At 44.8% G+C, this 16,574-nt stretch overlaps 1 protein-coding gene across 1 annotated transcript in view; it reads left to right on the top strand.

The window, feature by feature from the left end:
- Nucleotides 1-4,331: 4,331 nt before the first annotated feature.
- The window catches only part of LOC135534877 (collagen alpha-1(XIV) chain-like), a gene marked incomplete at its 3' end in the record, with an annotated part of 21,558 nt that continues 9,315 nt past the window's right edge, over nt 4,332-16,574 (top strand). The window contains exons 1-5 of the mRNA XM_064961689.1: nt 4,332-4,464; nt 4,746-4,781; nt 5,773-5,915; nt 10,545-10,677; nt 13,838-13,960. Of these exons, the coding sequence (XP_064817761.1) occupies nt 4,332-4,464; nt 4,746-4,781; nt 5,773-5,915; nt 10,545-10,677; nt 13,838-13,960 (568 nt within the window). The remainder of the gene's footprint in view (nt 4,465-4,745; nt 4,782-5,772; nt 5,916-10,544; nt 10,678-13,837; nt 13,961-16,574) is intronic.

The following is a 16,574-nucleotide window of genomic DNA, read 5'->3' as shown; positions in this document are numbered from 1 at the left end:
TGTTACTGTGGAGTAGATACACTGTGTCTGTGAGGTAGGGTGGTAGAATGTTACTGTGGAGTAGATACACTGTGTCTGTGAGGTAGGGTGGTGGAATGTTACTGTGGAGTAGATACACTGTGTCTGTGAGGTAGGGTGGTGGAATGTTACTGTGGAGTAGATACACTGGCTGTGTCTGTGAGGTAGGGTGGTGGAATGTTACTGTGTAGTAGATACACTGTGTCTGTGAGGTAGGGTGGTGGAATGTTACTGTGGAGTAGATACACTGGCTGTGTCTGTGAGGTAGGGTGGTGGAATGTTACTGTGGAGTAGATACACTGTGTCTGTGAGGTAGGGTGGTGGAATGTTACTGTGGAGTAGATACACTGGCTGTGTCTGTGAGGTAGGGTGGTGGAATGTTACTGTGGAGTAGATACACTGGCTGTGTCTGTGAGGTAGGGTGGTGGAATGTTACTGTGGAGTAGATACACTGTGTCTGTGAGGTAGGGTGGTAGAATGTTACTGTGGAGTAGATACACTGGCTGTGTCTGTGAGGTAGGGTGGTGGAATGTTACTGTGTAGTAGATACACTGTGTCTGTGAGGTAGGGTGGTGGAATGTTACTGTGGAGTAGATACACTGGCTGTGTCTGTGAGGTAGGGTGGTGGAATGTTACTGTGGAGTAGATACACTGTGTCTGTGAGGTAGGGTGGTGGAATGTTACTGTGGAGTAGATACACTGGCTGTGTCTGTGAGGTAGGGTGGTAGAATGTTACTGTGGAGTAGATACACTGTGTCTGTGAGGTAGGGTGGTGGAATGTTACTGTGGAGTAGATACACTGTGTCTGTGAGGTAGGGTGGTGGAATGTTACTGTGGAGTAGATACACTGTGTCTGTGAAGTAGGGTGGTGGAATGTTACTGTGGAGTAGATACACTGACTGTGTCTGTGAGGTAGGGTGGTGGAATGTTACTGTGGAGTAGATACACTGTGTCTGTGAGGTAGGGTGGTAGAATGTTACTGTGTAGTAGATACACTGGCTGTGTCTGTGAGGTAGGGTGGTGGAATGTTACTGTGTAGTAGATACACTGTGTCTGTGAGGTAGGGTGGTGGAATGTTACTGTGGAGTAGATACACTGTGTCTGTGAGGTAGGGTGGTGGAATGTTACTGTGGAGTAGATACACTGGCTGTGTCTGTGAGGTAGGGTGGTGGAATGTTACTGTGGAGTAGATACACTGTGTCTGTGAGGTAGGGTGGTAGAATGTTACTGTGGAGTAGATACACTGGCTGTGTCTGTGAGGTAGGGTGGTGGAATGTTACTGTGTAGTAGATACACTGTGTCTGTGAGGTAGGGTGGTGGAATGTTACTGTGGAGTAGATACACTGTGTCTGTGAGGTAGGGTGGTGGAATGTTACTGTGGAGTAGATACACTGTGTCTGTGAGGTAGGGTGGTGGAATGTTACTGTGGAGTAGATACACTGACTGTGTCTGTGAGGTAGGGTGGTGGAATGTTACTGTGTAGTAGATACACTGTGTCTGTGAGGTAGGGTGGTAGAATGTTAGGGTGGTGGAGATGTTACTGTGGAGTAGATACACTGTGTCTGTGAGGTAGGGTGGTGGAATGTTACTGTGTAGTAGATACACTGGCTGTGTCTGTGAGGTAGGGTGGTGGAATGTTACTGTGTAGTAGATACACTGTGTCTGTGAGGTAGGGTGGTGGAATGTTACTGTGGAGTAGATACACTGTGTCTGTGAGGTAGGGTGGTAGAATGTTACTGTGGAGTAGATACACTGTGTCTGTGAGGTAGGGTGGTGGAATGTTACTGTGGAGTAGATACACTGTGTCTGTGAGGTAGGGTGGTGGAATGTTACTGTGTAGTAGATACACTGTGTCTGTGAGGTAGGGTGGTGGAATGTTACTGTGGAGTAGATACACTGGCTGTGTCTGTGAGGTAGGGTGGTAGAATGTTACTGTGGAGTAGATACACTGTGTCTGTGAGGTAGGGTGGTGGAATGTTACTGTGGAGTAGATACACTGTGTCTGTGAGGTAGGGTGGTGGAATGTTACTGTGTAGTAGATACACTGTGTCTGTGAGGTAGGGTGGTGGAATGTTACTGTGGAGTAGATACACTGGCTGTGTCTGTGAGGTAGGGTGGTAGAATGTTACTGTGTAGTAGATACACTGTGTCTGTGAGGTAGGGTGGTGGAATGTTACTGTGGAGTAGATACACTGGCTGTGTCTGTGAGGTAGGGTGGTGGAATGTTACTGTGGAGTAGATACACTGGCTGTGTCTGTGAGGTAGGGTGGTGGAATGTTACTGTGGAGTAGATACACTGTGTCTGTGAGGTAGGGTGGTGGAATGTTACTGTGGAGTAGATACACTGTGTCTGTGAGGTAGGGTGGTGGAATGTTACTGTGGAGTAGATACACTGTGTCTGTGAGGTAGGGTGGTGGAATGTTACTGTGGAGTAGATACACTGTGTCTGTGAGGTAGGGTGGTAGAATGTTACTGTGGAGTAGATACACTGTGTCTGTGAGGTAGGGTGGTGGAATGTTACTGTGGAGTAGATACACTGTGTCTGTGAGGTAGGATGGTAGAATGTTACTGTGGAGTAGATACACTGGCTGTGTCTGTGAGGTAGGGTGGTGGAATGTTACTGTGGAGTAGATACACTGTCTGTGTCTGTGAGGTAGGGTGGTGGAATGTTACTGTGGAGTAGATACACTGTGTCTGTGAGGTAGGGTGGTAGAATGTTACTGTGGAGTAGATACACTGGCTGTGTCTGTGAGGTAGGGTGGTAGAATGTTACTGTGTAGTAGATACACTGTGTCTGTGAGGTAGGGTGGTGGAATGTTACTGTGGAGTAGATACACTGTGTCTGTGAGGTAGGGTGGTAGAATGTTACTGTGGAGTAGATACACTGTGTCTGTGAGGTAGGGTGGTGGAATGTTACTGTGGAGTAGATACACTGACTGTGTCTGTGAGGTAGGGTGGTGGAATGTTACTGTGGAGTAGATACACTGTGTCTGTGAGGTAGGGTGGTGGAATGTTACTGTGTAGTAGATACACTGTGTCTGTGAGGTAGGGTGGTGGAATGTTACTGTGGAGTAGATACACTGTGTCTGTGAGGTAGGGTGGTGGAATGTTACTGTGGAGTAGATACACTGACTGTGTCTCTCATGGCACCCTGTTCCCTGTAAAGTGCATTACTTTGGATCTGAGCCCTATGTAGAAGAGCTGTGAGGCTGTGACTGTAGAGCTGTGAGGCTGTGACTGTAGAGCTGTGAGGCTGTGACTGTGAGGCTGTGAGGCTGTGATTGTGAGGCTGTGACTGTAGAGCAGTGAGGCTGTGATTGTGAGGCTGTGACTGTACAGCTGTGAGGCTGTGACTGTGAGGTTGTGACTGTACAGCTGTGAGGCTGTGACTGTGAGGTTGTGACTGTACAGCTGTGAGGCTGTGATTGTGAGGCTGTGACTGTACAGCTGTGAGGCTGTGATTGTGAGGCTGTGACTGTACAGCTGTGAGGCTGTGACTGTACAGCTGTGAGGCTGTGACTGTACAGCTGTGAGGCTGTGACTGTGAGGCTGTGACTGTAGAGCTGTGAGGCTGTGACTGTGAGGCTGTGACTGTAGAGCTGTGAGGCTGTGACTGTGAGGCTGTGACTGTACAGCTGTGAGGCTGTGACTGTGAGGTAGGGTGGTGTTACACCACTGAGACCCAAAAGGCTCCGTCGATCTGGAGAGTAGAGATTTTCCCACAAAACCCACCAATGCAGACTAGTTGAGTTAATCCATGAAAGAGCAGTGTATGATAATGATATTTATAGCAGCTGTATATTATCCTTTCTGTTTCTCTCTCTCTCTCTCCCTCTCTCTCTCTCTGCCTCTCTGTCTCTCTCTGCCTCTCTGTCTCTCTCTCTCTCTCTCTCCCTCTCTCTCTCTCTGCCTCTCTGCCTCTCTCTGCCTCTCTGTCTCTCTCTGCCTCTCTGTCTCTCTCTCTCTCTCTCTCTCTCTGTCTCTCTCTCTCTCTGCCTCTCTCTGTCTCTCTCTCTCTCTCTGTCTCTCTCTCTCTCTCTCTCTCTCTCTCTCTCTCTCTGCCTCTCTCTCTCTGCCTCTCTCTCTGTCTCTCTCTCTGCCTCTCTCTCTCTCTGCCTCTCTCTCTCTCTGTCTCTGTCTCTCTCTCTCTCTCTCTCTCTGCCTCTCTCTCTCTCTGCCTCTCTCTCTCTCTGCCTCTCTCCCTGTCTCTCTCTCTCTGTCTCTCTCTCTCTCTGCCTCTCTCTCTCTCTCCCTCTCTCAATCTCTCTCTTTCTCGCTCTCTTTTTCTCTCTCCCTCTCTCTCTGTATTCTAGATGGCTCTAAGTGGTGATGTGGACTCCTTCCTCCTCAGTGGACTGAGCCCTAACACGGAGTATGAAGTGATGCTCCAAGCCGTCTTCAAAGACCAATCAGAGAGTGATGCGGTGTTAGTGGTGGAGACGACACGTGAGAGAATAATGCAACTCAACTCATTCTCTATGTACCATACAGCAGTTGTGCAGTTTAGTCCGTGACTTTAAATCAGACCTTATCTACAGAGGGCCAGGCTTTCACTCCAGTTATATCAGTAAGACTCCAGATTCAGGTATTGAACTAATCACTTTCTCCAATAAAGACTTAATGAGTTGAATCAGATGTGGTACAGCTTTGGCTGGAGGACTTGATTCAGTTTCCAGTATCGCACGTCTCTCTGTTTGTCTTACTAACTGCATCACTATTGTTTCCAGTTGCCAGGACAACAACGGTTGCCACTACAACGCCAGGTACTTGAACGGTGTGACTGTTGTTTAAATTATTCTTATTGGTCGAATGGAAAAGGCTCTTTTTCATGTTGTCACCAAGCGTTCTGCTCCCACAAGTCTCTCTGACTCGATTATAGTCCTGCCGAGAGCCACATGGTACCATATGGGACCAAACTAGAGTTTCCAAATTCAATCATCAAAGATTTACTACTTTTAAACTACTGTCGTATTTCTCAGGTCTGAAGTCATTTATACTCTTGTACCTGGGTTATATCTCATAGCTACAGCTCAGAGCTATTCCTGGTGGACATTTAGTCTCTTCTACCTGGGTTATATCTTATAGCTACAGCTCATAGTTATTCCTGGTGGACATTTAGTCTCTTCTACCTGGGTTACATCTCATAGCTACGGCTCAGTTATTCCTGGTGGACATTTAGTCTCTTCTACCTGGGTTATATCTTATAGCTACAGCTCATAGTTATTCCTGGTGGACATTTAGTCTCTTCTACCTGGGTTATATCTCATAGCTACGGCTCAGTTATTCCTGGTGGACATTTAGTCTCTTCTACCTGGGTTATATCTTATAGCTACAGCTCATAGTTATTCCTGGTGGACATTTAGTCTCTTCTACCTGGGTTATATCTCATAGCTACAGCTCATAGTTATTCCTGGTCAGGTAATGTGGTCAGGAAAACATCCATCCCTAAGAGTGTTATCTCTTCGGCAGGGTTTCCTTTGCTTTGGTTTTAGAAGGACTTGCTACTTGATCACGCTGGTATAAAATTACAGACTACTCCTGGTTTACAAAGATGTGATTATTGACTGCATTGTGTTGCTAAATTGCATGGTGCTGAATATCATGATTGTAATTGCATATGTTGATGATGAGTCATTTCATGTTGTGTGAACTCAGTCAGATCTGTTGTCCAAGCTTGTTATCAGCTAACTGGCCTGGTCAAAAAGATTCAACAAGTCGATACATGAATATCTCTGTGTTACCTGTCCCCTCCAGTGATGCGTCAGGCGGTGAGAGGCCTGCAGGTCCAGGAGGAGACCACCTACAGCCTGGAGGTGTCATGGCAGCTGGAGGATCCTAAGGTGGACCAGTACAGAGTCACCTACGTCAGCCTCACAGGAGACCGCAACGAGGAGTCAGTGAGTTTGGAGCTCGTTTAGACCGGCTATTTCTGAAGAAGAGTTTACTTTCAGTGATCATGATACTGATTGTAAGTCACTCCTTATTCTCACTGGTCACACCGTCCTGCACCTTAGCAGCCGTGTTGTACGCTAGGTTGTCAGTGAGTATAGAGAGAACTCAGAGTTACCAGGCGTCTTAATGTCCGGATGGTTTCACATCCCTTTGGGAATATGGCCAAAGATGGGCAGACATAGACTGTACGTGGAGTGTATCACAGAGGTCATTTTCCTATGCGTGTGTTGTAGGTAGATCACTCTGTGTAACTCAGCTCTGATCAGAAACCAAGCATCTTACTTTGATGGTTTGGCACCACACAATGAAAATCATCTCAGGGAGGTTAAATCCTGATGACAGGACACGTTCTGTAGCTGTCCCCATCCAGGGGTTAAATCCTGATGACAGGACACGTTCTGTAGCTGTCCCCATCCAGGGGTTAAATCCTGATGACAGGACACATTCTGTAGCTGTCCCCATCCAGGGGTTAAATCCTGATGACAGGACACGTTCTGTAGTTGTCCCCATCCAGGGGTTAAATCCTGATGACAGGACACATTCTGTAGCTGTCCCCATCCAGGGGTTAAATCCTGATGACAGGACACATTCTGTAGCTGTCCCCATCCAGGGGTTAAATCCTGATGACAGGACACATTCTGTAGCTGTCCCCATCCAGGGGTTAAATCCTGATGACAGGACACATTCTGTAGCTGTCCCCATCCAGGGGTTAAATCCTGATGACAGGACATGTTCTGTAGCTGTCCCCATCCAGGGGTTAAATCCTGATGACAGGACACATTCTGTAGCTGTCCCCATCCAGGGGTTAAATCCTGATGACAGGACACATTCTGTAGCTGTCCCCATCCAGGGGTTAAATCCTGATGTAAATGTGTAATTACTGTTGAGCATGTCTAATTTGTGTATCAGTGTGGAATTAACTGGCTGACACAGTCACAGGGCTGTTTGAAAGGAAACAGATAAATTATTACCCATGCTCCTTTGGGCTCTCTGGAACCTAATGAAAGTCTTTGATTATTTGATCATGGTGGCTTAGTCACTGAACTAATTCCTGTAAGGCACAGAAATTGAGACACATGTCGATCCCACTGATTAGTTTGACACACTGCATGAATGCTTAATATCTATCTACACTCTTAGAGAAAAGGGTTCTACCTGGAGCCAAAAGGGTTCTACCTGGAACCAAAAGGGTTCTACCTGGAACCAAAAGGGTTCTACCCGGAGACAAAAGAGTTCTACCTGGAGCCAAAAGGGTTCTACCTGGAACCAAAAGGGTTCTACCTGGAGCCAAAAGGGTTCTACCTGGAACCAAAGGGTTCTACCCGGAGACAAAGGGTTCTACCCGGAGACAAAGGAGTTCTACCTGGAACCAAACGGGTTCTACATGGAGCCAAAAGGGTTCTACCTATTGGGACAGTCTTAGAACCCTTTAAGGTTCTAGATAGCATTTTTCTTTCTAAGAGTGTTTTCTGAAAAGACACCTCCAATTTGAAATCTGGTTGAAAACTTGTGGAACTCATTGTTGTTCTTTCAGTTGTCCTGTTCTGTTGATCCTAAAGGTTGCCGATTAAGAACAGATACGTTTGGAATGTAAATCCTGGGTTTTGACTGTTCTTCAGACAAAGCATTGACAACTTAACCCTTCTCTGTTATGTATATGCCCTTCACAAAAAGGCTGTTTGTAGACAATGCATAGAATGGATAGACAATGAGTGGGTGGTAGCCTGATAGAAACAATAGACTGGTACATAGGGAAGCATATGTGTGGAGACAACAAAGAACTGGGTGGCAGACAGCCTAGCGGTTGAGAGCATGTGCCAGTAACCGAAAGGTCACTGGTTCAAATCCCGGAGCCAACTAGGTGAAAAATCTGTCGATGTGCCCTTGAGCAAGGCACTTAACCCTCATCGCTCCTGTAAGTCGCTCTGGATAAGAATGTCTGATAGATGAGTAAAATGTAGGTAGTTTTGCCAAAGTATTCTTCACCTAGTATGTAAGATAGTCTTCATCTTACTGGAGTTTTTTTTTTATCTCCCTGCTCAAATTCAATAGAATCACACCATTTTATTCTCCAGTGTGTTCAATAGAATCACACCATTTTATTCCCCAGTGTGTGCAATAGAATCACGCCATTTTATTATTCAGTGTGTTCAATATAATCACACCATTTTATTCTCCAGTGTGTTCAATATAATCACACCATTTTATTCCCCAGTGTGTTCAATATAATCACACCATTTTATTCCCCAGTGTGTTCAATAGAATCATACCATTTTATTATCCAGTGTGTTCAATAGAATCACACCATTTTATACTCCAGTGTGTTCAATAGAATCACAGTGTGTTGACTCATTTGTACGATGAGAAAAATTATTAGTTTGGAGCCCCTTCCACCAACCTCCACAGAGCCCTATGGGGCCAAGGGACTCTACAGTGATTCAGCACTTAAACCCTCTATCTATTCTTTGTCCTTCACTCGTATTTTAATTTCCACCTGGAACCTCTGCATCTCCCCGGCTCCTGCTGTGTTGAGGAAGATACAGGGGACGGAGCAACGTGGAAGAACTTCCATTATCTTTTCAACAAGCATTTAGGTCACTGAGGAACGAATGGAACACACTGACTGCACACCATACGGCACTCTGTTCCTTATATAGGGCCCATAGGGTTCTGGTCAAAAGTAGTGCACTACATAGGGAATAGGGTCCCCATAGGGTTCTGGTCAAAAGTAGTGCACTACATAGGGAATAGGGTGTAATTTGGGACACATCCATAAAGAGTTTTTTTTAAATATATTTTTCTGAAGAATCCCAATTACCCCACAGACTGAAGTAGAGACCTGTGAGGACATGCTCCTTAGAGAGAACGGTTGGGACTTTCAGATCGTTTAGTTTTGGGCTGAGTCAAGCGAACTCCCCTGGCAGGTCTGTTTCAGCACCACGTGTCTATTGGACAGCTCCGCTAATCAGAGTTGTTGTGCAGGAATCAGTACAGTTCAGCTCTGGTGTGGGGTCTGACAGGGCAGGAGATGGGATGGAGGATGGGGTTTGGGTTTAGCCTCTCACTCCTCTGCATGTGAGGATATGGCTTCTTAGAGAGGACATTTAGGAACGTTCACTTTGGGCTCCAACCAACTACGTGGCAGTTCCAATTTAAACACCACATGCCTGGTGGACAGTCCATTTCCACGGTATGGGGCTTGGCACTTCACAAGATGGGATAAAAAAAAAGAAAAGCCCAGACCGACCAGGGAAGATGGCTATCATACAAGATCTAATTCCAAGTAATGATACTATAATATTATTCCTTTTACATCGTTGAACCTTCTCAGGGAACTTTTCTCAAACCCTTTTGTGTTGGTAACATCCTTTGGGGAACTTCTTTTTAAATCCTATTTTTAACTGTGGTCTAAGAGTCTAATGAGCGACCAGAACAGCGTGATACTACTAACCTGCTGATGATTATACGGAGAGGTAACATCAGGCTAACTTGGTTTGTGTCCCAAATGGAACCCTATTCCCTATATAAGTGCACTATTTTAGGAACAGGAACCCTATGGGCCCTGGTCAAAAGTAGTGCACTAAATAGGGAATAGGGTGCGATTTGGGAATTTTCATAAGATGTTAATCCTTCTTGTCGTTAACAACATATCGGGTTTTAACTGTCTTATCGTTAACAGCATATCGGGTTTTTAACTGTCTTATCGTTAACAACATATCGGGTTTTTAACTGTCTTATCGTTAACAACATCGGGTTTTAACTGTCTTGTCGTTAACAACATATCGGGTTTTAACTGTCTTGTCGTTAACAACATATCGGGTTTTAACTGTCTTATCGTTAACAACATATCGGGTTTTAACTGTCTTGTCGTTAACAACATATCGGGTTTTAACTGTCTTATCGTTAACAACATATCAGGTTTTAACTGTCTTGTCGTTAACAACATATCGGGTTTTAACTGTCTTGTCGTTAACAACATATCAGGTTTTAACTGTCTTGTCGTTAACAACATATCGGGTTTTAACTGTCTTGTCGTTAACAACATATCGGGTTTTAACTGTCTTGTCGTTAACAACATATCAGGTTTTAACTGTCTTGTCGTTAACAACATATCGGGTTTTAACTGTCTTGTCGTTGAGGAAAATGTTGTTGATGAGAAAAAATAAATGGAAGAATAGAGCAGTGAAAATGTTTGGAAAGAACTTCAGACCAGGTATCAGCCTCATACCCAAAGCCAAGTGTCAGTTCAGCCACTGGTCACTGTGGGAACTGGCCAATCAACAGGCTCGATGAGACGTTACCATGTGTTTGATTAATGACGTGTCGGTAGCAGTGAAATAAGACACACTTGGAGGTCAGATAGATTTCTGAGGAGAAACCCTCACGCTTACGCACACACACACACACACACACACACACACACACACACACACACACACACACACACACACACACACACACACACACACACACACACACACACACACACACACACACACACACACACACACACACACACACACACACACACACACACACACAGTGTAACACGATGTATAATCTCTACCCGCCAGGTCCTAGTGCCTGGACAGCAGACCACAGTCCTTCTCCAGCCTCTGCTGTCTGACACAGAGCACAAGGTGACGGTCACCCCAGTCTACACAGATGGACAGGACGGCATCAGTGTTTCTTCTGTGGGCAGAACATGTGAGTACAGCCTTCCTTGTGGTTGGTTCTATGAAGCTGGTCTGGTAGCCGGTGTGATGACTGGGGTATAGACCTGGCTCTATTGTGGGGGGTATATGGTAAATGCTATGATGCAATTCAAGCTCTATATTGAGCTCTTCTTACCTATTTCTATATATACATCAACAACTATGAAATAACACAAATGGAATTCATGTCGTAACCAAAAAAAGAAGTGTTAAACAAATCAAAATATATTTTATTTGAGATTCTTCAAAGTAGCCACCATTTACCTTGATGACAGCTTTGCACACTCTTGGTATTCTCTCAACCAGCTTCATGAGTTAGTCACCTGGAAGTGTTGAGTTGTTCTTGACATAATATATATGGGGTGGCAGGGTAGCCTAGTGGTTAGAGCGTTGGACTAGTAACCGAAAGGTTGCAAGTTCAAATCCCTGAGGTACAAATCTGTCCCTCTGCCCCTGAACAGGCAGTTAACCCACTGTTCCTAGGCCATCATTGAAAATAAGAATTTGTTCTTAACTGACTTGCCTAGTTAAATAAAGGTTAAAAAAAACTCTACTTTGTCACAACACAACTGATTCCACAAATGAACTTTTAACAAGGCAATCCTGTTAATTGAAATGCATTCCAGGTGACCACCTCATGAACCTGGTTGAGAGAATTCCAAGAGTGTGCAAAGCTGTCATCAAGGCAAAGGGTGGCCACTTTGAAGAAACTCAAATGTTTTGGGTTACTACATGATTCCATATGTGTTATTTCATTATTTTGATGTCTTTACTATTATTCTACAATGTAGAAAATAGTAAAACCAATGAAAACCCTTGGATGAGTAGATGTGAGTAGTACTGTTTATATGTATGTATGTATGTATGTATGTGTGTGTGTGTGTGTGTGTGTGTGTGTGTGTGTGTGTGTGTGTGTGTGTGTGTGTGTGCGCATATATATACGTGATTATTTTATTTTGACACAGCAAATACTTACATCAGGGCGGGGCATCCTGATGATGCATGACTCCATGTGGGCGGGGCATCCTGATGATGCATGACTCCATGTGGGCGGGGCACCTTGAAGATGCATGACTCCATGTGGGCGGGGCATCCTGAAGATGCATGACTCCATGTGGGCGGGGCATCCTGATGATGCATGACTCTATGTGGGCGGGGCATCCCGATGATGCATGACTCCATGTGGGCGGGGCACCTTGAAGATGCATGACTCCATGTGGGCGGGGCATCCTGATGATGCATGACTCCAAGTGGGCGGGGCATCCTGATGATGCATGACTCCATGTGGGCGGGGCATCCTGATGATGCATGACTCTGTAATAAAATACATCAAATCAAAATCAAATGGTCGGCATTTGGTTGAGGAAAGTTATCCATCTAGATACCAATCCCACTAAGTTCAGTGAACCTCCTCTGTCAGACGAGTAACAGCAGGGGGAAAATGTTCCCAGTGTGTCGGTTTCCTGTCGTCACCCTCTGAGGACGCTGTAAATGGACAGCCAGCAATTATTGATCATGTCCATTAATAAGCTTAATGAACGCCATTCATAATCACACAGTCAGTCTGTTCTCAGTCACGAGCCACTGAAACACTTCCTCATGCTGTAGTTGATTATATACACTCAGCTCAACATCATTGTCTGAATGATTAAACACTCTTCCAATAGCAAGCTGGTGATGTGTCCAAAACGGTATCCTATTCACTACATCAGTCATACTCAGCTGGTGGACCGCGGGCCGGATCCAGACACAGAACGAGGGTCAATACGGACCGCGGGCGGGCCCGGACACAGAACGGGGTCAATACGGACCGCGGGCCGGATCCGTACACAGAACGAGAGTCAATACGGACCGCGGGCCGGATCCGGACACAGAACGGGGTCAATATGGACCGCGGGCCGGATCCGGATACAGAACGGGGTCAATACGGACCGAGGGACAGATCCGGATACAGAACGGGGTCAATATGGACCGAGGGACAGATCCGGACACAGAACGGGGTCAATACAGACCGAGGCCCAGATCCAAACACAGAACGGGGTCAATACAGACCAAGGCCCAGATCCGGACACAGAACGGGGTCAATACAGACCGAGGCCCAGATCCGGACACAGAACGGGGTCAATACAGACCGAGGCCCAGATCCAAACGCAGAACGGGGTCAATACAGACCGAGGGCCCCGACTAAAAATAAAGAAATGAACATTTGTTTGGTGTTCGACTCCTGGTATCATTATGAACACACATAAGACATGGAAAATGTGGAGAAATGTAGAAAGTTAAACCTGCTACATTTTCCCTTCGCTCCGTAGCATAATGTGGACAAATGCAGGCAATTCGCTTTAAAACTGCAGTGTTTTCTCTCTGCCAACAAGAAGGGTGTGTGGACAGAGTGAACTGTTTCGGGTTGCATGGGTTGCTAGGTGGGGGGGTTTGTTACTACGCTGATAAATGACAACATCCATCCGGATCTTTGTCCCCTAAGAAATCCGTGTGACCAGACCGTCTCAAGTTGTACTCGTGCACCGCGGCACGGCCCGTAAGGCTCAGACCAACAGTAGTGCAGCCTATAGGGACGGGGTGCTTTTTCAGACTGGGATTGTCTCCTCTTTAAAATGTCAATGAAAATGCCACAGTGAATATAAGTCAAATGTGTTTTTAAAGTAGAGAGCGGAGAGAGTACAGTCCCTTTGGCTTTGGCGAGCTTGTATTCCAAATGAAACCCCAAACCTTGTAAAAACACAACAGTTCATAAATCACACATACATATGACTTTAATAACTCTCAGTGTTTTGGATGGACGGAATCTGTGGTTTGCATATTGGTGCAATACCATAACAATTGACTGCAGCCTAACAGCGTACCGTAAACCATAGTGTATAAGTGACAGTTTCTCTACCAATCATTTTGAACCGCATCTTCACCATTTTACCGTAAACCACAGTGTATAAGTGACAGTTTCTCGACCAATCATCTTCACCATTTTACCGTAAACCACAGTGTATAAGTGACAGTTTCTCGACCAATCATCTTCACCATTTTACCGTAAACCACAGTGTATAAGTGACAGTTTCTCGACCAATCATCTTCACCATTTTACCGTAAACCACAGTGTATAAGTGACAGTTTCTCTACTGCTCTTGTTTTGTCAGTGCCCCTCTCGGCGCCTAGCAACCTGAGGGTGTCTGAGGAGTGGTTCAGTCGCTTCCGCATCACCTGGGACACGCCTCCTTCTCCCACCTTGGGCTTCAGGGTAGTCTACCAACCCACCTCTGGTACGTACACACCTGTTACAATACACACCTGTTACAATACACCTGTTATAATAAACACCTGTTACAATACACACCTGTTATAATAAACACCTGTTACAATACACACCTGTTACAATAAACACCTGTTATAATACCACCTGTTACAATAAACACCTGTTACAATACACACCTGTTACAATACACACCTGTTATAATACACACCTGTTACAATACACCTGTTATAATAAACACCTGTTATAATACCACCTGTTACAATACCACCTGTTATAATACACACCTGTTACAATACACCTGTTATAATAAACACCTGTTACAATACCACCTGTTACAATACCACCTGTTATAATAAACACCTGTTACAATACCACCTGTTATAATAAACACCTGTTACAATACACACCTGTTATAATACACCTGTTACAATACCACCTGTTATAATACACACCTGTTACAATACACACCTGTTATAATAAACACCTGTTATAATACCACCTGTTACAATAAACACCTGTTATAATACACACCTGTTACAATACACCTGTTATAATAAACACCTGTTACAATACCACCTGTTATGATACACACCTGTTACAATACACACCTGTTACAATACACACCTGTTATAATACACACCTGTTACAATACCACCTGTTATAATACACACCTGTTACAATACCACCTGTTATAATAAACACCTGTTACAATACACCTGTTATAATACACACCTGTTACAATACCACCTGTTATAATAAACACCTGTTACAATACACCTGTTACAATACACACCTGTTACAATACACCTGTTATAATAAACACCTGTTACAATACACCTGTTATAATAAACACCTGTTACAATACCACCTGTTATAATAAACACCTGTCACAATACCACCTGTTATAATAAACACCTGTTACAATACACACCTGTTACAATACACACCTGTTACAATACACCTGTTACAATACACCTGTTATAATACACACGTTACAACACACACCTGGCACAGTACACACCTGTTACAATACACACCTGTTACAGTACACACCTGTCACAATACACACCTGGCACAATACACACCTGGCACAATACACACATGTTACAATACACACCTGTCACAATACACACCTGTCACAATACACACCTGGCACAATACACACCTGGCACAATACACACCTGTTATAATACACACCTGGCACAATACACACCTGGCACAATACACACATGTTACAATACACACCTGTCACAATACACACCTGTCACAATACACACCTGTCACAATACACACCTGGCACAATACACACCTGGCACAATACACACCTGTTATAATACACACCTGGCACAATACACACCTGGCACAATACACACCTAGCACAATCACACCTCTCTCGTCTCAATCTTTTAAACACCATTATTCAGTCTGCCGTCTCAGTCAGTCTTTTAAACACCATTATTCAGTCTGTTGTCTCAGACAGTCTTTTAAACACCATTATTCAGTCTGCCATCTCAGTCAGTCTTTTAAACACCATTATTCAGTCTGCCGTCCCAGACAGTCTTTTAAACACCATTATTCAGTCTGCCGTCTCAGACAGTCTTTTAAACACCATTATTCAGTCTGCCGTCTCAGACAGTCTTTTAAACACCATTATTCAGTCTGCCGTCTCAGACAGTCTTTTAAACACCATTATTCAGTCTGCCATCTCAGACAGTCTTTTAAACACCATTATTCAGTCTGCCGTCTGACAGTCATGTTCCATTGTAAACAGAAGGCTTGATGTGGGTGGAACACAGCGTGTGGGGAAATATCCCTCAGCTTTGTTTTTCTACTTGGAGAAACTACATGAGAACAGAAAGAAGAAAGAGTCTGTGGTTGTGTTCCAAATGGAAACCTGGTCCCTATGTAGTGCACTACTTTTGATCAGAGCCCTATGGGACCCTATTCCCTATATAGTGCACTACTTTTGATCAGAGCCCTATGGGACCCTATTCCCTATATAGTGCACTACTTTTGATCAGAGCCCTATGGGACCCTATTCCCTATATAGTGCACTAATTTTGATCAGAGCTCTATGGGGCCCTATTCCCTATATAGTGCACTACTTTTGATCAGAGCCCTATGGGACCCTATTCCCTATATAGTGCACTACTTTTGACAAGGATCCAAAGAGCTCCGGTCAAAAGTAGTGCACTACATAGGGGATTGGTTGCCATTTGGGTTGCATCCTGTGACTGTGTGAGCCTCTGCTTTCTATTAGAAGCTCTTTAAACTGTCCTGTGGTCCAGAGAAATGGGTCCTCCATCTAGATGTAATACCCTGCCCTGTGTCTAGAGAAATGGGTCCTCCATCTAGATGTAATACCCTGCCATGTGGTCTAGAGAAATGGGTCCTCCACCTAGATGTAATACCCTGCCCTGTGTCCAGAGAAATGGGTCCTCCACCTAGATGTAATACCCTGCCATGTGGTCTAGAGAAATGGGTCCTCCACCTAGATGTAATACCCTGCCATGTGGTCTAGAGAAATGGGCCCTCCACCTAGATGTAATACCCTGCCATGTGGTCTAGAGAAATGGGTCCTCCATCTAGATGTAATACCCTGCCCTGTGGTCCAGAGAAAT

The sequence above is a fragment of the Oncorhynchus masou genome, unplaced genomic scaffold (assembly GCF_036934945.1).
Source record: "Oncorhynchus masou masou isolate Uvic2021 unplaced genomic scaffold, UVic_Omas_1.1 unplaced_scaffold_4069, whole genome shotgun sequence".
In the NCBI taxonomy this organism is placed as follows: Eukaryota; Metazoa; Chordata; class Actinopteri; order Salmoniformes; family Salmonidae; genus Oncorhynchus; species Oncorhynchus masou.
Note: the sequence above shows the minus strand (reverse complement) of the source record. Positions and strands in the feature narration are given on the sequence as shown.